A 23,808-nucleotide genomic window follows, 5' to 3' on the forward strand; every position below is an offset into this window, starting at 1 on the left:
TCCTATGTGTAGAATATTTTTGTCATTATAGCATCTCCAAGCTATTGGCAGATGATGATTTTTGTTTGTAGAAAAATGGGACAATCATGCTAAAGTTTGCATAATCTATAACGTGTTGCTTTGTGCTCACTCTTTAACACTTTAAAAGTGTTAATAATAATAATAAATGTGTGGGTGTTAACTGTGAGGTAGCAAACATAAGACACATACTGAAATATTTTCTCTGTGTTGCACATTTTTGAATATCAACCCAAAATAAGCACAGTTAACTGGGTGTTTGTGAGATAATCAGGTTCAGATTAATCTTTGGTGAATCAGACAAATGTTATTTTAATATTTAATATTTTTGTAGGGATGCACCGATATCGATACTGATAACAGATTTTGGGCCATTACTGACTTTTTTTTAGTGATAATGGACCCGGTCCATTCATTTAAAATCTATGTCTATATACATTATATATTAGACATTTTAATTCCTCTTTAAATTCTGACTTATTTGTTGGTGAAAAGGCTTACATCTTTTTCCCATGTGCACAAATTTGTTATTTAAATGATAACTTTATATCCATGCATTTATTAGCTACATAATTGTTTGAAAAAGCAGTGATCCCAAAGTCTAATTATCTGTACCGAGACTGGCAAAGATGAATCAGTGCATCCCTGGATTTTAGTTTAGAGATGATGTACACTGCAAAAAGAGAAAAGTTGGGTGAACTCAAAATTTCAAGGCACCAAACTTCGATAAAATTTTAAGTTGGACAATTAAACTAAATATTTTAAGTTTTGTTTTTGACTTTTCATAACTCTGAATTCAGATTTTTGTCAACTCAACTGTAAGTTGTACTAACTTATAATTTTACATTGTAATAACTTTTAATCCTTACTTCTGCTAACTTCTGCAATGTGCTGAATTGGCACGATTGTAACGCCGCTATGAAATGTCAGCTAATGTTGCGACCACAATGTTGAGTTAGCATTGATACGCTAATGGCTACTCTTGTAGCTGTAACAAGCAGCGCCGCTAGCATCAGTTAGCTGCTAGCATCAGTTAGCCATTAGCATCAGTTAGCCGCTAACTTTCACTAATGACCTAATTTCCCAACAAAGAAATAAGAGTTATCAGAACTATTGTCCCTTGTTGTGAACCCCAACTTAAAGATATAAGTAACAACAACTCACCAACTTGTTTTTGAGCAGACAACTGGCTTCCTTTGTTGTGCTAACTTACATTATTGCCCTAAATGTCAATCATTTATATTTCCAAGTTTTACCAAATTAAATCACGGTTTTAGGTCAAAAAATACAAGTTGGCTTTTGTTGCAGTGTACAGCTAGAGAGAAGATGTTCAGGTGTTTTAGGTTTGAGCTCTGGTTGAAAAGTGTCCTTAAGTGTTCCAGCTCCAGCTGTCATCATTTCTTCGTTCCTCTCAGGAGAGAAGTCTTGTCCCTGCATGATGATGCTGAGGTTGTTTCTAGCTGAGGCTATATTAGCACAAACACCCTGGAGTACCCTCAAGGAGAGTAGTATTATCCAAGATAGATGCTCTCCTATGACAGCATAATATTTAAATGATCATATTTAACCCTTTTTTTAAGGTGCATGTCTAATAGACCTTATCAGCTGAACTTACATCACACTTGGCATGTGAAGCTGAACACATTAAAATGGGCCTGTGTGCTATGTATTACACATTTATGTGACATTTTTAAAATCAAAACAATAAGAAAAACAAAGGCTCATAACAATTTGGTAACAATAATGGTGTTGATCCCAGACAATTCAGTCTGAATTCAGTTAAATTCACCTGAAGTGAAACTAAAGACACAGAGGCTGAAACTATATCAGAATAATAGTCAAAAACTAGTTGAAATTAAACATATAAAGACTTAAAAACATTACAATGAATGCTTGAATTTTGAATTTTGCAAATCAACTAGCTAAATAGGTATGATTCCAGCTATGGTGGACCAAATATAGTATATAACCATAAAATGTGACAAACTTATGATACTGAAATTAGAAAACAATAGTTTGAATACTGGTTCACAGCAGCAGAACATACCTAAAAGTATTTTTCTAAGTGTGAGGTTTATTCAAAATGGTGATGGAAGTTACATCTATCATGATAACTCATTGTGAAATAAAAGTTGTTTACATTGTAGGCCTACCAGGGGAACAGGGACTCCTTTAATAGTGAGTTACAGTAAATCATTCAAACTATTTTTATAGACAAAAATATAGTATAGTCATTAAATATGCCATGGTTAGTCTGGGTTAATGTGATGTTTCCTGTTTAATGGGTCTCATAAACTGCACTTGTCTCTTAGCGACCGTTAGCTCGATGCTAGTTGCACTAAAGTTTCTGTTATCAGACTGTTTCTAGCCAGTAAGGGAGTTGGAAATATTGTGTCAAATTTCTACTTATTGGCAGTCAAAAAGATGTAAATGTTGATGATTTTGCATGCCATCATCGTGTAACAGACTTGGGTATTATATGTATTACTGATTATAATATAGACATTATGGCTGGGGACTGTTTTGATACTATAAGTTCTTCACCAGCTATAAAAGTTGTGTTAACTGTCTCTGATGATGGGTTAGCCATATTCTATGTTTTTGTCTCCATCCTTGGTGCTAAGCACTCGTTGCTGTTAGCATCTCTTCACTCAGACAGTTAGTGATGCTGCAATGTCTTCTTTATCAAAGCTAGTGAACAAGTTTCATGCTGGTTTGGTTTGTTGAATCTGTAATATAGTGTTGCACAGTGGAGAAAGGCAGGACTCACCTTACCTTCAGGTAGTTACTCTTTAAAGAGAAGAATCAGATTTAGACATGTTGGTCAGCTGTTCATTCTGTTTTTAATACTCAGTGCTTATGGACAAGCAGTACTGCATTCCTGTGTAGAAATGAGGATGTGTAAGAGTAGTTTAGTTATGAAATACTGTGAAGTTAAGGGATGTGTGACTAATGTCCCGTATTACAGGATGTTCATCAAAACCAACATGGTCTCCAGCAAATCCGTGGCTATTTCACGGATTTGCTTAACTCAAAATCCGTGGAATAGCAACGGAATCACTCAAATTTCCGTGAAACTGACACGGATTTCGCTACAATGCAAGTTAATGCCAGTCATATCCCGTGGCTATTCCAACATACAAAGTGATTATGTACATTCACTGAGTGAATATTTAGAAAATAAAACATATATTTCTCGCTAGAAATGTGATCAAAATCCATTTTTATGCAGAAACTAAGTCAAAATATTGATTTTTCACTAAAAATGAGAGAACTGTCCGCCATGTTGTTTGTTCTGACCGCCGGGACCTTGAAAGTCACGTGACTTGGAACAAACCAATAGGAACAAATATTAACTTGCATTGTAGCCAAATCCGTGTCAGTTTCATGGAAATTTGAGTGATTCCGTGGCTATTCCACGGATTCCTGTGAGACCATGTTCTCAAAACACCATTTCTTCATCTTTTTGTGAAATGTGATACAGTAAAAAATAAAAAAAGGATAGATGCACCTGAATGATGACAGTGTTAATGACTCTATGTGAGGCATGGAGGTACATCTGGCATGTGAAACCAAAACGTAACCATTAGTCCATTGTGATTAGAGATATTTTTTTTAATCTTATATTAAATACATTTTGCACTCTAAATAGATTAGTTAAGTGTTCATTTCTGTCCAAAACTTAAAAAATAATATTGTCAATTCTAAGAAAAGTACTTGTATATCCCAGTAGGCTTGGATGGTTTTATGGTAGACAAGGATTTAGAAATTAAAAACATCCCAGTCAGTTTTGTAGCAGGAATACAGAAATGCAATTGTTTGTGGGTTTTAGGTTAAAGCATGGTATTTGCACACGAGTCTCTACTGTGAGGTGGAGATACTAAACGTCTTCATGTCCATCACTGAAGCAGGTGCTGGTGCTAAATATGGACACGTTGCTGATGAGATTGATATTTCGTAGCTGATAAAAGCACCGATGAGTTTTTAAATGTCGTCTTTAATGAGCTGACCACTTCGTTCTGTGAAGTTACATTTTTTGTGCAATTTTTTTAAACTGTTTCATTATTATGGTTCTACAGAAATGAATTGGAAACTTATCAGAAACATATTTCAAAATGATTGTTGGCAAATACTTGGTGTCTCATATCATAAAATGTGTGTCATGATTTACTTTCAGCTCATTCTTCACTATTACCTGATGCTTTAACAACCATTACCATGATTGATTTGCTGTTGCATATTCAGATCATTTTACACAGCTATAAAAATACTATTATATTGAAATAAAAATGAGAAGCAGATTAAAGTTATCTCTACAGGTACTAGCTATTTTTGGTAAGCTACTTAGCTAGCCTGCCAATCTTAGACTTCTGTCTTTTTTATTTGATACTCTACATAAAACCTCTAAAGAGGTTTAGAATGAACAATGCCTGATTAACAATAAGACAACTGGACCCAGTCGGATGCTTTAGGAAGGACTTTTTAACTGGCTGTCTTGTTAATTAGGTTCAAGTTGATGAGATTAAGTGAAGGATAAATATTGATATTGTTAAATGTAGAATGACTGTCTGACAGCAAGGTGTTGCATTAAACAAGGAAAATGTAACAGATTTAGTGGAAATGATGCTGGGGTGAATTCCTAAGAAGGGAATGTATTTTTTTACACGGTTCCTCCAAGGAAGTTTATATTGGATGATTGTTTGTGTTGCAGGAAGTAGTCTGTCTCTGAGGGAAAGAGGAGCAGGGAATGGGAGTTGGGATTATGGATTATGTAATGTGTTTTTATACCGGAGAATAGGGCAATTTGTCTGGATTATGGTTAACAAAGTGTTTTTTAGCTTTTGTTAGCTTGTCGTCATGATCAATGGGCCTCATGCAAGAACATTTGCATGTCATTTGTAATTAATATGGATTTTCAAACTCAAAATCACTTCAAAGTAATGAAATATGAAATCCATTGGTGAAGAAATGCACATAACTCAGGTGGTCTGCACAACCTGTAAACTGTCTGTGTGCAAAACAAACACCTGAAAATACGAGGAAATTGGTACATGCATCACAAACACAAACAGATCTGTTTGTGTTTGTGGTTTCTGCAGGAGGCCCAGTGGTGTTGTAGTGAGCAGGAGGATAACAGAAGTGTTTGGGTACAGGGACGTATGGAGGAAAGGAAAAGATTCTGGAGGTTTGGTTCGGTATATGTTTCTGACACTGGAGACAGATTAGGTTCAGTGTGAGTTTATGGGATGTTAAGAGGAAGAAGGTCAGTGAGTAGTAGGTTAGTTAGTTAGTTAGTTAGTTAGTTAGTTAGTTAGTTAGTTAGTTAGTTAGTTAGTAGGTTGGGCCAGTGGATGATGATGCCTTCAGGCCAACATGGGGATTTAAAGCCCCCCCCACCCACTCATATGCACCTACTGATGTGTGTGTTAGTGGTGGTATTATTTTTATTATGAATTCTTGAAAAGTAACAATTCTGATTTATTCAGTGGTGCATAGACTGATTTTGAAAGGGCAACAGATCTAAAGAAGAGGTTCAAAATAAACTTTGTGCTGATATGATACAAGAAGTGTCATTAACTAACGAGATCATCGTCAATTGTGATGTTTCATTGTTGACATCGTTTTGTGCCAATTTGGTACAAAAACACAACAACCAACATGGTCTCACAGGAATCCGTGGAATAGCCACGGAATCACTCAAACTTCCGTGAAACTGACTAATTTCACTACAATGCAAGTTAATGCCAGTCATATCCCGTGGCTATTCCAACATACAAAGTGATTATGTACATTCACTGAGTGAATATTTAGAAAATAAAACATATATTTCTCGCTAGAAATGTGATCAAAATCCATTTTTATGCAGAAACTAAGTCAAAATATTGATTTTTTTCACTAAAAATGAGAGAACTGTCCGCCATGTTTTTTGTTCTGACCGCCTGGGACCTTGAAAGTCACGTGACTTGGAACAAACCAATAGGAACAAATATCCATGGAATAGCCACGGGATATGACTGGCATTAACTTGCATTGTAGCCAAATCCGTGTCAGTTTCACGGAAATTTGAGTGATTCCGTGGCTATTCCACGGATTCCTGTGAGACCAGGTTCCAACACTTAGCAGAGGTTTGTTTCCAGTCTCACCTGACTTAGATGGAAGGATCTTTATCAACTTTTTGTTAAATATTGATAATCCATGACTTGATTCATTGATCAGGTTGAGCTGTGATCAAATACCTCTACTGTCTCTGCAACACATTCAACATAGTACTTGATGTTTCTGCAACTTTTATTTGATTTCCATTGTGGTTGTATTGACTTGTGTTTGTGCTTTAAACTGAAGCATCTGCTGTAGATGCCCTCTGTTGATAGCCTGTTGCTGTGAGAAAATACTGTTATTGTTAAAGCTTATTTAATGTATTGATTATGCAATGACATTCAGCTTTTTTGAAATAGCTTGTGTTTCATTTCGGAGTCATATCTGAGGAAAATTGATGGTTTCAAACATTTTTTTGTTGGTGTAAAACCTGACTTACCCACTTCAGAACATCAGTGTTCATGTATGCACTTTCAGATCCCCAAATAAATCTGAGATGATGATTTCATGAATTGTTTTGAGTCTTATTTGATAACCTGAGGATTTCAAGGGTTTTTAAATTGTTTTATTGACCAACAGGAGGATACTGCAGCAGATCTTTTTCACTATGTTTAGCTATGTTGCTCATTCCATGAAAGCACAATCCGTACAAGTTTCACCTCGATGTAAAGGGGACTAATCAGGCTATTATTATTAATATTATTAATATTATATTAGTATTTTTAAAGGGGAGAAATAATTGACCAAAATAATGTTTCCAAACTTTTGAGGAGTTTATAAAGAATACAATACAATACTATGGTTTGCACCATTGATTTAAATGATTACTGCACATAATCATGATTAAAAATATCTACTCACAGCATATTAAAAACCCTAAACATTCCCCAAGAGTACAAAAATATGGCCGCAACACAAGAGGTATAACATGTAAACTACAGCGTAGAGTCAAATACATGAACGTGTGAGAGATATTGATTTGAGAAGCACTTGACTTAAAGTAAAAATAGCAACATCAATGTGGAGAAATATTCAGTTTAAAGTAAAAGTCATGAATACTTTTTGTAAAAACTTCAGTAAAAGTACAAATATATATGAGAATGATATATTTTATATTATTGGAATATACTGATTGATCAGTTATGTTTACATCATGTATATAATGCTGGGTAACTTGTGAATTTACATCTGAGGAGCAATAGAATCTTACTTTAATGGATAATAATACACAATCACTTGTTTGTTGTATTTATTTTATATTAATAATCTGAATCTGCAGAGTGACTAACGTTGTTAGATAAATACAGTGGAGATAGATAGATAGATATATTACTTTATTCATCCCCGAAGGGAAATTCGGATGTGTATTTAGTTGCTTTCCACCACTAGAACCTGTTATCTGATAAACTTATGCAACATGTACATGCAGTAATACCATCACCAAATACAGTACCAGTGGTGGGAGAGGTATTCACATCCCTTAATTCAGTAGAAGTACTAATACCATATTACAGAATAACTCCACTACTAGTAAAAGTCCTATTTAAATTAAATTAATTTAAGAGCTGATATCTAGACGTTTACCATGGTTTTCTTGATAATTATTTTGGTTATCATCAAGAAAACCATTATTATTATTATTATTATTATTATTATTATCATTATTATATTGTCTTTCTTGCTTAAAGGAGCTGGTATGACTATTAGTACATTCTTATAAGGATGGAAGGAGGGAAGAACACTATTTTGAAATTGGTTTCACTGACTTTCCTTCTGCAAAGGAAAATCAATAATATATCATCAATCTTATCATACAATTGGCCAAATGGCATATCCATAAATGTCGCTACATTAATCGAAAACCTCTCTTTCTTGTTTTTGTAAATGAAACCAAACAGTATATTGAATCTATTAAGAAATCTTCCAACCTGAAAGCTGTAAAAACTTTTAATTTATGTAAACTTTACAGTTTTTTCGTATGAGGACTTGCATATCTATTGTTGATGCTGACGGCGTTTTGTATTGTTGTTGTATTGTTGATGTATTGTCTTGCATTGTGTTGCTTTAATAAAGTTTAATTTAAAAAAAAATAATAATAATATTTTGAAATGCTTGTAAATCCTGCTCTGCTCATATGCGACCACTAGAGGGATGCAAATCACCATAAAAATACCCAGGTCTATTTTATTTAAAGGCTTTATCACCAATAATATTGTGGCGTGTGTGTGTGTGTGTGTGTGCGTGTGTGTGTGTGTCACTTCATTCCCCACTATGAAGCTGTTCATATTAATCCTAACTTTTGAAGCAGATATGATAACTTGTTTTCTGTCCTGGCTCTTGGAGTTCTCCGAGGTTCCCTGAAGGCAGCAGCAGCTGAACACACCTGGCGTTAATCAGCTGATGAGGAGGCTCTAAGGAGGAGCAGCTCCTCTCCTCTCTGCTCCTCTCTCCTCCTGCTGTCAGACATGAAGCTGTCGGGGCTGCTGGCGGTGCTTCTCCTCCTCTCCGGTGACCGGAGGAGCTCCGGGACGTCTCACCCCAAACCGGCCTGCCGGTACCCGCCGTCCCAGTGGTGCCGCTCCCTGGAGATAGCCATCCAGTGCCATGTGAGTAGAAAAATATACTGAATATATAGTTACATATGGGATCACAGCAGAAAAGGCTTAACCCTTTATCAGGCAAAGAGCTATATCTGGTAACTTCAGGTAATATTTCGAGAAAAAAGTTGCAAATTTACTAGATTAAAGTGGCAAATCTACAAGAAAAAAAGTCGCATATTTACGAGAAAAAAGTGGGGAAAAAAGCAACTTTTTTCTCCCAGATTCACCACTTAGGGAGTAGGGACTCATTGAAATACTTGCAAATTCCAAATTTCAACCCTAGAGAATATTGGAGGATATTACATACAGCCAGAATGTGTAAAAAAAAAAAACATACGAAAATAATATTTTGAGAAAAAAGTTTACGAGATTAAAGTGGCAAACCTACAAGAAAAAAATGTGCAGATTTATGAGATTTAAAGTGGTGAATCTGGGAGAAAAAAGTAGCTTTTTTCCCACTTTTTTTCCCTTAAATCTGCAACTTTTTTTCTTGTAGATTTGCCACTTTAATCTAGTAAATTTGCAACTTTTTTATATAGAATAAGTTGCGAATAAGTTGCAGATTTACGTTTTTTTTCTCGTAGATTTGCCACTTTAATCTCGTAAACTTTTTTCTCAAAATATTATTTTCGTATGTTTTTTTTTTTTTTTTTTTTCTTTTTTTTTTTTTACACATTCTGGCAGTATGTAATATCCAATATTCTCTAGGGTTGAAATTAGTAATTTGCAAGTATTTCACTGAGTGTCCTATTAAGGGTTAAAGTGGTGAATCTGGGAGGAAAAAGTTGCTTTTTTCCCACTTTTTTTCTCGTAATCTGCAACTTTTTTTCTTGTAGATTTGACACTTTTATCTAGTCAATTTGCAACTTTTTTCTCTAAATATTACCTGAAGTTACCAAATATAGTTCTTTGCCTGATAAAGGGTTAAATATTTACATCAAGTGAAATGTGTCAAGTGTTTTTAAATTAGTATATTGTCTCACAAAAAGAGGAAAAAACTGCTAAATACTAAAGTAGGCTATATTTGCATATGAAGAATTCATTTCTTTTAATTTTCTCTGTCTGTTGTGGTTTATTGTAATTTTTCTTTTGAGAATTCACAACAATATATGAAATGCCAAACTGTTTTTATTTTATTTTATTATTTATTGTGGCAGGAGAAAATAGATTTTCTAAAAGAAACCTTGTTCTAGCTGCTCTTTAAAAATGGGCTAATACTGATTTCTTGAACATAGACGATGAGAATATTATTTTTGTTGTCCCAAACATGAAAAACTCTCTGTCTGTGTCCTAAATGAGAGTCATGCTGCAGAAATTGAACACCAGAGGTTGTTCATGTGACGCAGAGCAGCTCTGGGTCAAACTTTAATCACATTAAAGTTTGAAGAACAAAAACAGAATAATTTGCTTTTACTTTGAGCTACAGAATCTATTATATTATGTATAAAATGCTTTTCTGAAACTACAAAGTTCAATTTACAATTAAGTGAGACAAAGAAAAGCAAGTAGGAGCTTTAACCAGCATCATCAACACGCTTTGATTTTAAACTAAACTGTTGAGTTTATTTTCCGTGTGGACTAAAACAGGATGGATCCCTCTTCCTTTACTAGCGGATCAATAAATGAATATCGTGTCCTCTGCTTCCTGACCATCAGTGGTTGGTGGGAACGTCCTTTTAAAGGTCCCAGAAACTAAATGTTTGCTTTCTTCAGCTGATGTTCAAACATCTGAAAGTCACTAACGGTGAGGATAACAGACCAGCTAAAGTGGTCTGTTGACTAACCGTAATATAAAACTTATAATAAAGACGAAGGAATCTTTCATATTTTGAAAGTCTGAGTGATGGCAGCATCAAATATAATCAGCCTTGGTGTCATTTGTAGAGTTTAAAAACAATATCAAAATGTTAAATGGTCAATGGCAAAAATGATTTGGCAGATTCCATTTTTTTTTTTTCTGTTTCCATTAGTTGCCTCATTATTTATTCCGTAAATTTAGCACAACCCGGTGATTGGGCCAACTTTAATCAAAAATCACCTAATTTTAGAAAACACTTGCTGGTTGGAATATTATATAAATAAAACAAACATAATGCATACACAAGTTATGCTAGACAAATGAGTCAGAAAGGAAAAAGTTTACCTTCCAACCTTTGTCTCCTACTGGTAAAAAATAAAATTAAATATGGCTTTTTTTTAATTGTCCCATGGTTTATTACCAGACTAGAACATGTATATTAAAGCTCACCAGGATCTGCGTGACTGTAATAACTTGTATGTGCTGATATTTTTCCTCCTGGTCTGGTGTCCTGCTGCAGGTCCAGAAGCAGTGTATGGAGGTGAACGCTACCAGGACCAGCCGGGCCGTTCCTCCGGTCTCCGTCACGCTCTACTACGAGAGTCTGTGTCCGGCCTGCAGGAGCTTCATCACCCAGCAGCTCTTCCCCACATGGACCATGCTGCAGGACATCATGGCCGTCACGCTGGTTCCCTACGGCAACGCTAAGGTACGCTAAGCTACGCTAAGGTACGCTGCTCCTCCTCCTCTATTACTGTAAATATCATCTCATGACTCATAAACTCTTCTGTTGCAGGAGATCCCATCAGGAAACTCTCCGTTCACGTGTCAGCATGGAGAGGCTGAGTGCAGAGGGAACATGATGGAGGTCTGAATGTTTTATCATCTTCATGTGTCTCTAACATCTGATCTACAACATGCTGACTGTAGATGATTCTGTTCTTCAGGCGTGTATCATCCATCTAACGGGACATTCAGCGTTTCACATCATCAACTGCATGGAGGCGTCTGCAGACGTCCTCAGCGCCGCTCAGCCTGTGAGTATCTGCAGATAAACACTTTACACTGATACACAAGTTAACTTCATCCAAATGAGTCAAATTATTAGTGACAAGACATTGAAACATACCAGGAGCTTTATAATACGACCTACTGTACAACAGATGGAGTGGTGCTTTGTTAAATCATAAAAGTAGAATAAAATATAAGTAGAATAAAAAAAGTAGAATAAAATAAAGGCAAAATGAATACCTTTGGGGTTTCAGGCAGTACAGTCTGGCTAAATAAGCAACAATCAGAGTTTTAAATATCTTTGGGTGATTGGGCACTGATGTGCAAAAATGTGCTATTAAATGAACCAAAAATAAAATGTAGGCACTTATTGATTAAAAACTAACATAAATTGATATTTCTCTTAAAATTTACTTCTTTATCAATTCCCCTTTATTTTAAATTAACTAAATTATTAATTATGAATTATTTTAAATTATAAAAAACTATAACATTTTCCCCTTTTCTCTCAGTTTTTAAGTGTTTTTCCTCCAACTGACTGGTGTTGTGTTAGATCCATTAAGCCTCTTTCTGTATCTCCGTCTAGTGTCTGCAGCTGTTCTCTCCCTCCGTCTCCTGGTCGCGGGTCGACTCGTGTCTGAACGGCGCTCTGGGTCACCAGCTGATCCACGCCAACGCCGCCAAGACCCGAGCGCTAGGCCCCGCCCACACACACGTCCCCTGGGTCACCTTCAACGGGGTAAAACACTCTGACTGGTTATGATAGATGGATATTAATAATAAAGTGTTCCAAAGAGAGAGAAACATTAACCACATTCAGTCAGAATGTGATTGTCCTTGACTGTGATCTTCCATAAATGATTCATAAGGCAGTCATAACCACTCAAACCCCCAAAACTACTAAAAACTGAGACCTTTTAAAAGAGAAAGCAGCAGATAGTTATTGGTGAATCTGGGATAATGACGTGTTTTTGCATGAGAAATGACTTTAACAACACTGAAATAGTTTCAGCTGAACTTTTTCATACATGGAAGTAAAATGTAGAATATTTACCACTGAAATGAAGCAGGAAACGGCTTGAAGAAAATATTCAAAGTAAAAGTATCTCAGATAAGTAAATGTACTTGATTACACTGAATTGTACTGATGACATAAGAGTGGTGCTTTCATTTCATTAGAATAAGAAACTTCAGATATTGGACTGATTTTTAAGTATTTAAAGAAAAAAAAAAAATTGTGTTCCAAATTGTACAAAAGTTTGCACACCACTGTAAACTATGACCTCAGTAAACATGTTGCATATCTCAGTAAACATGTTGCATATCTCAGTAAACATGTTGCATATATCAGTCTCAGCTGCTAGTTTAAAGTCTTCTTCAATACAAGATAATTTTGTAAATGAGATTTAAAGATGAAACTGTTTCAGGAGTACACGGAGGAGAACGAGGACCGGGCCATGTCGTCTCTCTTCACCTTGGTTTGCCAACTCTACAAGGTAAGATCTTTAGTTTTTTTTTAAAGATTATTGGATTAATTTGTCCGTTTCTGGTCAACTTGACGACATGTTTCAGTTTTTAATGAGTGTGTTTGTGTCTGCAGGGCGTGAAGCCTCCAGCGTGTACTGGAGCTCCAGTCAGACTGAACAGAGGCTTCTGCTGAACAATAACATGTATAATAATAACAGCAAATAATAATAAACATATTGCACAAATTAACCCCATATAAATCATATTAACATGTTTAATAAAAACCCAACGCATGATCTCACATCTGAAGAACTAAAGTGTATTAAATGTCTCTTATGAACTTCCTGTTTGTGACTTTATTCCCATTTGAAGAACAGAGTTTATTAAATGAACAAACAACCAGTTAAAATAAATTTCCATATTATTTATTGGCATTTTCCACTTAAAACACCCTGAACTCCCGAGAGTCTTTTGGCTTAGAATGAGAAACAAAAATATATATTTTTTTTCTTTGATAAAACCATTGGAGTGGCAGATGTACACTTTAAAAGCATACTTGATTTTTAGGCTCCAGAACATAAATCAGATGTCCTATGATACAGTACTTTGTCTCCACAGACATGTTGAAGAATAAATATCTTTATAGCACGACACAGGCGGAGAAAACAGACAGCATGAACATTAACGGTGGCAGTATCGGCACGGTAACGGAGAGCGTCAACACATTAACACTGTATGGCACAGACCACTTCCTGTCAGAGCCACGCCGCTGCTGCTGCTGCAACACGCTGCTGTTGCTGCAACACGCTGCTGCTGCAACACGCTGCTGCTGCAACACGCTGCTGCTGCAACACGCTGCTGCTGCAACACGCTGCTGCAACACGCTGCTGCTGCAACACGCTGCTGCTGCAACACGCTGCTGCAACACGCTGCAACACGCTGCTGCTGCTGCTGCAACACGCTGCTGCAACACGCTGCTGCTGCTGCTGCAACACGCTGCTGCTGCTGCTGCAACACGCTGCTGCTGCAACACGCTGCTGCTGCAACACGCTGCTGCTGCTGCAACACGCTGCTGCTGCTGCAACACGCTGCTGCTGCTGCTGCAACACGCTGCTGCAACACGCTGCTGCTGCTGCTGCTGCTGCTGCTGCAACACGCTGCTGCTGCTGCTGCTGCTGCTGCTGCTGCTGCTGCTGCAACACGCTGCTGCTGCAACACGCTGCTGCTGCTGCTGCAACACGCTGCTGCAACACGCTGCTGCTGCTGCTGCAACACGCTGCTGCTGCAACACGCTGCTGCTGCAACACGCTGCTGCTGCTGCTGCAACACGCTGCTGCTGCAACACGCTGCTGCAACACGCTGCTGCAACACGCTGCAACACGCTGCTGCTGCTGCTGCAACACGCTGCTGCTGCTGCAACACGCTGCTGCAACACGCTGCTGCTGCTGCTGCAACACGCTGCTGCTGCTGCAACACGCTGCTGCTGCTGCTGCAACACGCTGCTGCTGCTGCAACACGCTGCTGCTGCAACACGCTGCTGCTGCTGCTGCAACACGCTGCTGCAACACGCTGCTGCTGCTGCTGCAACACGCTGCTGCTGCTGCTGCAACACGCTGCTGCTGCAACACGCTGCTGCTGCTGCTGCAACACGCTGCTGCTGCTGCAACACGCTGCTGCTGCTGCTGCTGCAACACGCTGCTGCTGCTGCTGCTGCTGCAACACGCTGCTGCTGCAACACGCTGCTGCTGCTGCTGCTTCAACACGCTGCTGCTGCAACACGCTGCTGCTGCTGCAACACGCTGCTGCTGCTGCAACACGCCTCAACTACAGTCGGAAATCATTCAAATCCACAGCAGGATGAAGATGCCATGTTTCTCTTGTATGTGTGGCGTTTTCCCCAAGAAAGTAACGTTTTCTTGCATCAAAATGAAAGCTTTTTATAATCCATTAAGAGCTTAAAATGATTAATTTGTTCTTGACCTCCATTGTATGCATTTCTGTCTCTTACGCCAGAATCACATGCATCACCTTTTAATTAAATATTTCCATATATTTTACAAGGGGAAACTTATTTTTTTCAACCTGGACCATATTTTGCCATATTTCTGTCCATGTGACTAATGGGTAAAGTTTTACATTGGTTGTCCACTTAAAGTGCTCGTTTTGATATTTGACAGTATTATGGTCAGACTATACAGAAAAATAAAACTTTTTCCTAACCTTTGGCTTGATGTTATTGTGAAGTTTCCTTCTGAAGCTGTGACTGGTCTCCAGTCTGGATGAGGAGTTTAAACTCCACACACATTAAATGTTTGGAGATATTTGTTAGCGAGTCTTAAAGCTTAACAGACGATATCAGAACTGCACAGCTCAACTTTAGTCTCTTTCTGAAAACTTTTCAGTAAGAGACTAAAAGTTGAAATGCCCAGTGTTTCATGTAAAACAGGTTTATGATCAGAGCCATGCAAAATATAAAAACAGAAGATCTGTTTCCATGGCAACCTGCCCTCGAGATGTTGATATTGTGTCACATTTGGCCTGTTGATGGCGCTGGAGCATCACTGGAGGAAAAGTTTGGTCTAAATGCTGCTGATGGGGTTCACATGGCACTTTCATACTGGAGCTTTGACAGATTTCATCACTGGAAGGTAAATAAGAAACTTGATCAAACATTTTACACACAGTTTAATTTCTCATGTGATTGTTTTCACAACAAACACAGTTTGTGTAAAAGAACAGAAGCAGAATATTGCTGCTGTTATGAGAAATATGTGTTTACTATGGAAGCCCATTTCTGCAAATGTGAAATAAAAAAATCCTGTAAGTCGTTATGATGATTATATATTATGACTGTTTTCCAAAAGAAGCCTTGTAGACGAAGACATTTCAACACGTTTTCTTTAAGTTGTGATGAGTGACTCGTATGCTTAATAAGAATAAATCAAGATTATTCTGACACACATTCAAAGAGAATTGTCTTTGATAAAAAACAAAAATCATATCAAAGAGGCAAAACTCAAATAAAATTGCTGTCTTAATTGCCTTAATTGGCTAAAGCGCTGTAACAATTGTAATTATAATTGTGTGGCCTACAGAGTTCACCACGAGGCAATATTCTTTAAATATTTACACAAAGCAAAGAAAAAAAAACAATTGTTACAGAAGTTTCCCATTATTTTGGTATTTTAATATTTTTTGTGAGTTTCTCTCACTTATCTCAAAATAATGAGATCTATCTATCTCAGGGAGATAGACATTATTTCGAGAGTTTTCTCATCATAATAACTTACAGAATCTTTTTTTTTCTTTTAATGGCAGAAATCGTCTTCCATATTATTCTGATTAATTCTTTTCAAGCCTAAATAATCAGTTTTCCTGTCTGTGGATGAAACGTGTTGTAAAGCAGCAGCGTGGCCCTTTAACACTCTATCACTCATATATCACATGTAAGGCTGAGCAGTGAAGCTTATAGCTGACTCATGAATACTGTTACTAGTGTTACTAGTGTTTCTACCAGCAGGAGGCGCTCCGTCTCTTTGTGTAGTGCTTGTTGCTTCCTGGTTCTCTAAAACACTGAACGTGACTCTGAAACTAAACATTCTCAGTCTCAGCTTTATGAAAAAAGACTCAACAGGCTGATGATGAGCTGCACAAACTCTAATAAACTGTCTGCTTTAAATACTGGAAACACGTATCATTGGTAAAAACTAACACATAAAGTCAAAGACTTTGATACAATCATCAGGTTAAAATCTCTAGTGTAAAAACATTCAGCATCATAGGCTGGCAGGTGTTGGTGAGGTTTGGACACTTATGGCACACAGTTATTATCCCAGTCGAGCACTTCCTGTCAATAAGATTATAATAATAATAATAATAATATAATAATAACCTGATGGAGCACAATCTGGTTAGTTTGATCCGATTCATTTCTGTCAGAAACTTCTGATCTCCACATCAGCAGGGCAGGAAACTTATTAAAGGAATTAAAAGATCCTTACAGGAAATAAAACATTTATTATACTAAACGGGCTGAATAAGTTGAACTTTGGTGCAAAAATGTTACTAGAAGCTGTTCTAGTAGTAAAGCATCAGATCAGATTCACTTTAGGTTTTAATAATAAAAGACAGTCATTAAACTGCCGTATTTAAGTTCCTTTTTTTAGGCTGATATAAATTTAACTGATTGTTATAAATTATATTGTCTCATAACAATCAAATGCAGCTCAATTGAATCAAAATCATATCTTGATACTTTTTGATATCAGCAGATATAATATCGTCAACAAAATTAACATAATTTTGTGATGAAACCTGTGAGTTACATCCATAATCCCAATTTAAATGATTGTATGAAAATAAAGATTAAAATGATTATAAAAATGATATAAAAATGTCGTCCGGGTTAAAACATCTCATATCCCTTGTTGTTGAAAGACTTTTGTTTTGTGATTAAAACTGAATCAGTGTTGGGGAGTAAACAGGAACAAATTACAGTAACCAATCAAAATGTTGGCAATTCAAATACTATTAATGATTCTTATTTTCAGTAAAAAGCTTATGAAGCATCAAGCAGCTGTCTCTACAGTCAGACAGCAGTATGTGCTCTAATGTTGATCCATTGATTATTGATTATCACTGGATCTGTTGTCGATCACACTGCTCTAAACAACTGACTGCATCATGTTTATGAGGAGCTGACCACAAACATTTTCCCTCTAAACTCAGAAACAGGCTCTAACATTACTGTACAGAGGAAAGCTTGTTTAACCCTTTATCAGGCGAAAAAAGTTGCAAATTTACTAGATTAAAGTGGCAAATCTGTGCGAAAAAAGTCCCAGATTTACAAGATTTAAAGTGGCAAATCTACAAGAAAAAAGTTGCAGATTTACAAAATTTAAAATGGCAAATATTTGCGAAAAAGTTGCAGATTTAAGAGATTTAAAGTGGTGAATCTGCGAGAAAAAAGTTGCAGATTTAAGAGATTTAAAATGGCAAATCTACAAGAGAAAAGTTACAGATTTACGAGATTTAAAGTGGTGAAACTGCGTGAAAAAAGTTGCTTTTTTCCCCACTTCTTTCTCTTAAATCTGAGACTTTTTTTCTTGTAGATCTGCCTCTTTAATCTGGTAAATTTGCAACTTTTTTCTCTAAATGTTTTTATTTCTTATTTTGGATATCCGCTGCAGTTACCAAATACGGTTCTTGGCCTGATAAAGGGTTAACAGCGGTGACTTTTACAAAAACATTTTTTAGGACTTTGCAGCATTATTTCCCAGTTTAAAACATTTGTTTTAAAAGTCTTCAAATATGAATCAAATGTAATAAGTTACATTACATTCATGAAGTTATTAAAATAGTTAAATTACATTTTTAAACAGGGTAACTGGTGATGTGTAATCTTTCCAACACTGATGCAGATTATGAAAGGCCGAATGGTGAAAATTTTAAATGTTGCTGCCAAAAGGAATTATGGGACGACATTATCAGCGTTCCTTTAGCTTTTAGAGATTTCAACCAGCTCTTATCATGGCTGCTACGGGTCATCTCTCTCTTAACCCTTTATCAGGCAAAGAACTATATTTAGTAACTTCATTTAATATTTCGAGAAAAAAGTTGCAAATTTACTAGATTAAAGTGGCAAATCTACAAGAAAAAAGTTGCAGATTAAAGAGATTTAAAGTGGCAAATCTGCGTGAAAAAAGTTGCAGATTTACAAGAAAAAAGTGGAAAAAAGCAACTTTTTTCTCCCAGATTCACCACTTTAACCCTTAATAGGACACTCAATGAAATACTTGCAAATTCCAAATTTCAACCCTAGAGAATATTGGAGGATATTACATACTGCAAGAATGTGTAAAAAACACATACGAAAATAATATTTTGAGAAAAAAGTTTACGAGATTAAAGTGGCAAATCTACGAGAAAAAAATGCGCAGATTTATGAGATTTAAAGTGGTGAATCTGGGAGAAAAAAGTTGCTTTTTCCCACTTTTTTTCTCGTAAATCTGCAACTTTTTTTCTTGTAGATTTGCCACTTTAGTCTAGTAAATTTGCAACTTTTTTCTGGAAAAATTACCTGACTCTAACTACCAAATATAGTTCTTTGCCTGATAAAGGGTTAAGGAACATTCCTAAGCAGTGTGTCTTATAAATCCAGTATAACGTGACCTCCAGATGGTTGTGAATATAATAAGTTCCTGCCCTGTCTGTGTGACCAGCAGGTCTACAGGTCGAAGCCCTTTGTGTGTCTGGTAGAAGAGCTGAAGCAGAGACGGTAAAGTGCTACTGTGGACCGGAGGCACCCTGATAAAAAAATGCTTTTCAAGCACATAGACACAGACGAGACCAGCAAATACAACAAAGACTAAAACTGTCCGGAACTCTAAAACTATGACACCATTTAAAGTCATCTCAGGTAAAAAAATAAAGCCCAAACTAATGATACAGGTGGTGTCTTTGTGTCTCCACCAGGTGAGACTGGGGCCAGTCTTCTTCTCTGTGCTGCTACACGCTGGTTTAATATATTCTTTGATTGCTTCAGTTGCCAAATTCTCTATTAAAGGGTTTTAATTCAATGTAGAGACACGCAGGTGGAACAAAGTCTCAGTTTGGAGGTAAATCAAAGAGGAGAGACAGTTTGGGGTCGAGGGTCAGGTCAGGGACTCCACTCCATCCGTGCTACATTAGATTTATGTTTCTCTTCATACCTGAGCTTTAGTCCATCATTCTCTCTCTTCTACATCCTGTATTTGGTAAAATGATTCATCTCTCACATCATTCTCAAACAAAGAAATCACACTCACTTATCCCAACCGGACTCTAATTTCATATCCTAAATTACAAACTACGGTGCAAAATTATTTCCAGGACCCTGTGGGACCCCGTGGGACCCCGTGGGACCCCGAGGGACCCCGTGGGACCCCGTGGGACCCCGTGGGACCCCGTGGGACCCTGTGGGACCCTGTGGGACCCTGTGGGACCTCCTCAGACGATCCTCATTCTCCTGTCTGAAAGTCTCTTAAAACACTTATTCTGGAGGAAGACGTTTCCGTTACCTTTGTTCTTGTTCTTGTGTCTCACATCGCTCCGTTCTTCTTCTCTGTATAAATGCAGCAGTCTTTGTTCTGGGACTCTGAACCGAAGCTACAACGAAGCAGGACGGGACGATCAGGCACCCGGAGAGGATCCTTCTCGTTAAATATAAAATAAAGCAGAGGGGGAAGGTCCCTCTGTCTCCAGAGTGTCTCCAGTGTAAAGGGACTGTAGTGATTTACAGACGTTATTGGTGAAGGCCTGCCCCGCCTCCTCTCCTCCTCCTCCTCCTCCTCCTCCTCCTCCTCCTCCTCCTCCTGCTCCTCCTCCTCCTGCTCCTCCTCGTGTCTGTGGGCGGGCGGGGCAGGTTGTGCTGGTTGTTACGTTCCCATGCGGAGGCAGGCCACCCCGTCCCCCTCCTGGCTCAGGTCTCTGTCTCTGTCGGGACCCTCGCGCCCCGGGGACGCCAGGGTCCTGTGGGGACTCCGCACCGACATGGCGGCCAGGTTCAGGTTTCTGGAGGGGTGGGGCGAGGGGGGGCGGTACCTGCTGCTGCGGGGGTCCGGGGACAAGGAGGGGGAGGAGGAGTCCCGGTGCCGCTCCCCCCCGGACTGGGACTCCTCATCCAGGGGGCTCTCCAGGTCAGAATCCAGCTCCCCCTCATCCTCCTCTTCCTCCTCCAGAGTCAGTTCAAACTGGAACTTGTCTCCTCCTCCTCCTCCTCCTGAAGGGACGGCGCCTCCTGCTCCCACAGCTCCTGGTATGGCCTCCAGGTGGCGCTCCTCGGGGCTGGAGGGCGAGGGGCTGCGGGGGATCATGCTCTGGTACCACTCCCTGTTGTCCTCCAGCGTGTCCAGGATGTCCTGAGCGTCAGGGTGGACCAGGTCCGCCCACGTCTCCCACAGGGGGTGCACGATGAAGTCTATGAAGCCCACCTGGACATAGGAGAGGGAAGAGGAGTGGAATAGAAGAAGAAGAAGGAGAAGAAGAAGGAGAAGGAGAAGAAGAAGAAGACGTAAGTCGCAAAAAACTGCCCAAAATTTAGCATTGAAATGAATGGGACGGCCGACAAAAAATGAGCGAAAAAGAACAATAATTGGAGATTTTTAAACGTCTACTTCTCCGGCATAATTTCACCTAGAGACTCCATTTAAACTTTAAACAGTAGACACAAGTCTTGTGTATCGGTGTATTAATCCATGTTTCGATAGGTCATATAGTTTTTTATCAATCCCTGTTCAATGACCATGATCATTTTTGGAGAAATTCTGAGATTATAATGGGTGTGTATTGCACGGAATGTTCGTGTCAGAGTGTGACATCATCACCAGAGTGTAGAGGGAGAGAAAAAACTGTCAAAAAATAAATTTTAAAACTGCGCTCCAGGCCGCAAATTCCACTCTACAGAAATAATTTATACATAGAAACGTAGGAAAATTAGTCTTCTCCCTCACAATCCTCTGGTAAAGCTGTCAGAGTTATAGTTTGGGCGTACGACGCACAGATGATCCACCAACACCACCAACAGCCTCATTGGGTCCCATATTAAAAACGCAGGAAGATTTCTGAAAAAGGAAGATGGAACTGTTTTTTTAGATCGCTCTAACAAAGCTATTTTTTCATTTTTCTTAAAAAAAAATCATATGTAGACGTTCAGGAAGAACTCAGGATGCTCAAAGTGAAGTCGGATCAATGATAGGTATTATGGTTTTGCCAAAAATGCTTTCTGTTCGTGGCCAGAAATTCCAGTCTGTCAATGTTCCGGGACATTAACAGGTGGTGGCAGTTAATTCAGTTGATTGCTTTGATCTTTGATGTGATTACAGTTACAGATACACACACACACACACACGCGCGTAAGCACACACACTCCACACACACACACACATATTTTGAGGTTAAAGGGCATAGTTATAAATCTCTGAAGAATCTCATCATAGTGTACACACACCGGCAGTAGCCCCCGTGGCCCTTTCACAATTTCCCCAGAGGAAATTTTCTAGTTTTAATTATCATATATTCTATTGAAATAATAGATTTAATTATTCTAGTCACAAAAATTTTTATTTGTATTTGTAATATTAATAATTTACAAAATGATGATTGCCTAATCTGCAACATGAGCCGTTATTAAATGATTTTGTCAAGTCAGTACTGAGAAGTTGCAGCAGCAAGTGTGACTAACAGCATGCTTGTTAGATAACACTGAATGTTAGCACATTTTAAAAATAAACAAAACAAAACCTGTAAATTAATGAATTTAAGTCATTATGTGTGCCTACTTCTAAACGATTAGTAGAGGGAGAGAAAATATTGTGTTGACACATGAAAAGTGTATTGCAAATACATTATAATATAAAAAATAATACAATAAGACAGACACACAAATGTGTATGGAAGGTCTCCTCATAGAACCATATGGGTTTCTACATCACAGATAGTGACACTGTGGCATCTCACCAATCAGCAAATCAACAAGATTCAAGCTTTCCTTTACTGTCATTGTAGTAAAAAGTATACAACTAAATTAACGTGTGCTTCTCATATATAAGGTGCTTTAAAAAAGACATTCAGACATTACACATATGTAATAAATAGTCTAAAAAGATAATGAATATTTAAAGGTAAAAGATAAAGTGGTGATGGATGCAGATGATGTGTTATTGTCTGTTTAGGGTTGCTGTGGGAAAGAGACTATAATAAATATAATAATAATGACTCAATTGACCTCAATATAAAAATGAAACATTTTGCAAAAAGTCTTGTAATATCCTCCAATAACACTTCAGAGTTGACATTTTGAATTTTCAGAAGTGCCCTATAAAGGGTTAACCTAGCTTTATAACATGTATCACCTGGGTCTTCTCTATGGAGGCGTTGTGTTTGTCACACATGGCGCTGATCTCCATGCCTTTGTCCCGCTCCCGGTCTCCCTGGGTGAAGAACTCCCTCATGATGCGCTCCGTCCACTGGCGGTACAGCTCCAGAGGCTTGGTGGGGTTGCTCAGGTCAGCACAGTGGACCATGTTCTGCAGAACCTGCAGGAGAAACAGTCAGACTTCACCAGAGAACCTCAGAAACACTTCCTGATGTGAGAACACAAGAACCTCTCTACCTTTAAAAACCTCCTGAAGACCTTCAGCTCTTCAGAGAGCATCTTCTCTCCTAGCACCACAGCACTTATTGATGCACTAATTATTATCGCACTATACCTTGATTGTTTGTTTTTACTCTTCCTGTAAGTCGCTTTGGATAAAAGCGTCTGCTAAATGACTAAATGTAATGTGTAGAGGAGTTCAGCTCAACAGATGCAGTAACGTCTCTGTGTCCAGCAGGTGGCAGCACCTTCACACTAACACCTGGTTGAACCACAGACTGTATAAAGGGTTGAACCACAGACTGTATAAAGGGTTGAACCACAGACTGTATAAAGGGTTTACTACAGATGGTTGTCTGAGAGTCTGCTGCTGAGTATTTACTGCTCATTTTAAGTTTTTGAGCTAAAAAACTGTTTAAGTTTCTGACTATGGTGACAGATTAAAGGGTGTGGATCTGTGGGGTTGTATGAGGTGCTATAGTCATATTATATTATATTATTATATCATATTATATTATAGTATTATTAGCTACAGTGTTGGTTTCTACTGGAGCAGCAGGCAGTAGTACTGGTAGAAAACCTGAGCAATGTAAAGCTGTGGACAGGGGCAGCAGCATAACATGTTTTAGCCCCTAAAATAGTCAATATCAGTATAAGTTTATAGATTTAGAATATTTTCACGACTT

At 38.0% G+C, this 23,808-nt stretch overlaps 2 protein-coding genes across 5 annotated transcripts in view; one reads left to right on the top strand and one right to left on the bottom strand.

Annotated features, from left to right (window-relative positions):
* The first annotated feature begins 8,539 nt into the window (after positions 1-8,539).
* Positions 8,540-13,330, top strand: LOC131977893 (gamma-interferon-inducible lysosomal thiol reductase-like). Its single transcript, XM_059341357.1, has 7 exons — positions 8,540-8,720; positions 11,033-11,221; positions 11,309-11,380; positions 11,460-11,549; positions 12,110-12,262; positions 12,951-13,019; positions 13,124-13,330. Exons 1-7 carry the CDS (start codon positions 8,580-8,582, stop codon positions 13,181-13,183), a joined length of 774 nt encoding a protein of 257 aa, XP_059197340.1. The 5' UTR covers positions 8,540-8,579; the 3' UTR covers positions 13,184-13,330.
* A 7,049-nt stretch (positions 13,331-20,379) lies between these two features.
* pde4cb (phosphodiesterase 4C, cAMP-specific b) overlaps positions 20,380-23,808 on the bottom strand; it is a 57,305-nt gene continuing 53,876 nt past the window's right edge. For all 4 annotated transcript variants that reach the window (XM_059340873.1, XM_059340877.1, XM_059340874.1 and 1 more), the window contains 2 exons: positions 22,881-23,063; positions 20,380-20,960 (listed from right to left, as the gene is read on the bottom strand). In XM_059340873.1, the coding sequence (XP_059196856.1) occupies positions 20,406-20,960; positions 22,881-23,063 (738 nt within the window). In that variant the 3' untranslated portion in view covers positions 20,380-20,405. The remainder of the gene's footprint in view (positions 20,961-22,880; positions 23,064-23,808) is intronic.

Source organism: Centropristis striata, chromosome 9 (genome assembly GCF_030273125.1).
Source record: "Centropristis striata isolate RG_2023a ecotype Rhode Island chromosome 9, C.striata_1.0, whole genome shotgun sequence".
In the NCBI taxonomy this organism is placed as follows: domain Eukaryota; kingdom Metazoa; phylum Chordata; class Actinopteri; order Perciformes; family Serranidae; genus Centropristis; species Centropristis striata.

Coding starts and splice junctions, on each gene's coding strand:
- LOC131977893 (XM_059341357.1), top strand. CDS start 8,580: ATGAAGCTGTCGGGGCTGCTGGCGGTGCTTCTCCTCCTCTCCGGTGAC. Junction 11,381..11,459: donor GCAGAGGGAACATGATGGAG/GTCTGAATGTTT, acceptor TCTGTTCTTCAG/GCGTGTATCATCCATCTAAC. Junction 11,550..12,109: donor TCCTCAGCGCCGCTCAGCCT/GTGAGTATCTGC, acceptor ATCTCCGTCTAG/TGTCTGCAGCTGTTCTCTCC.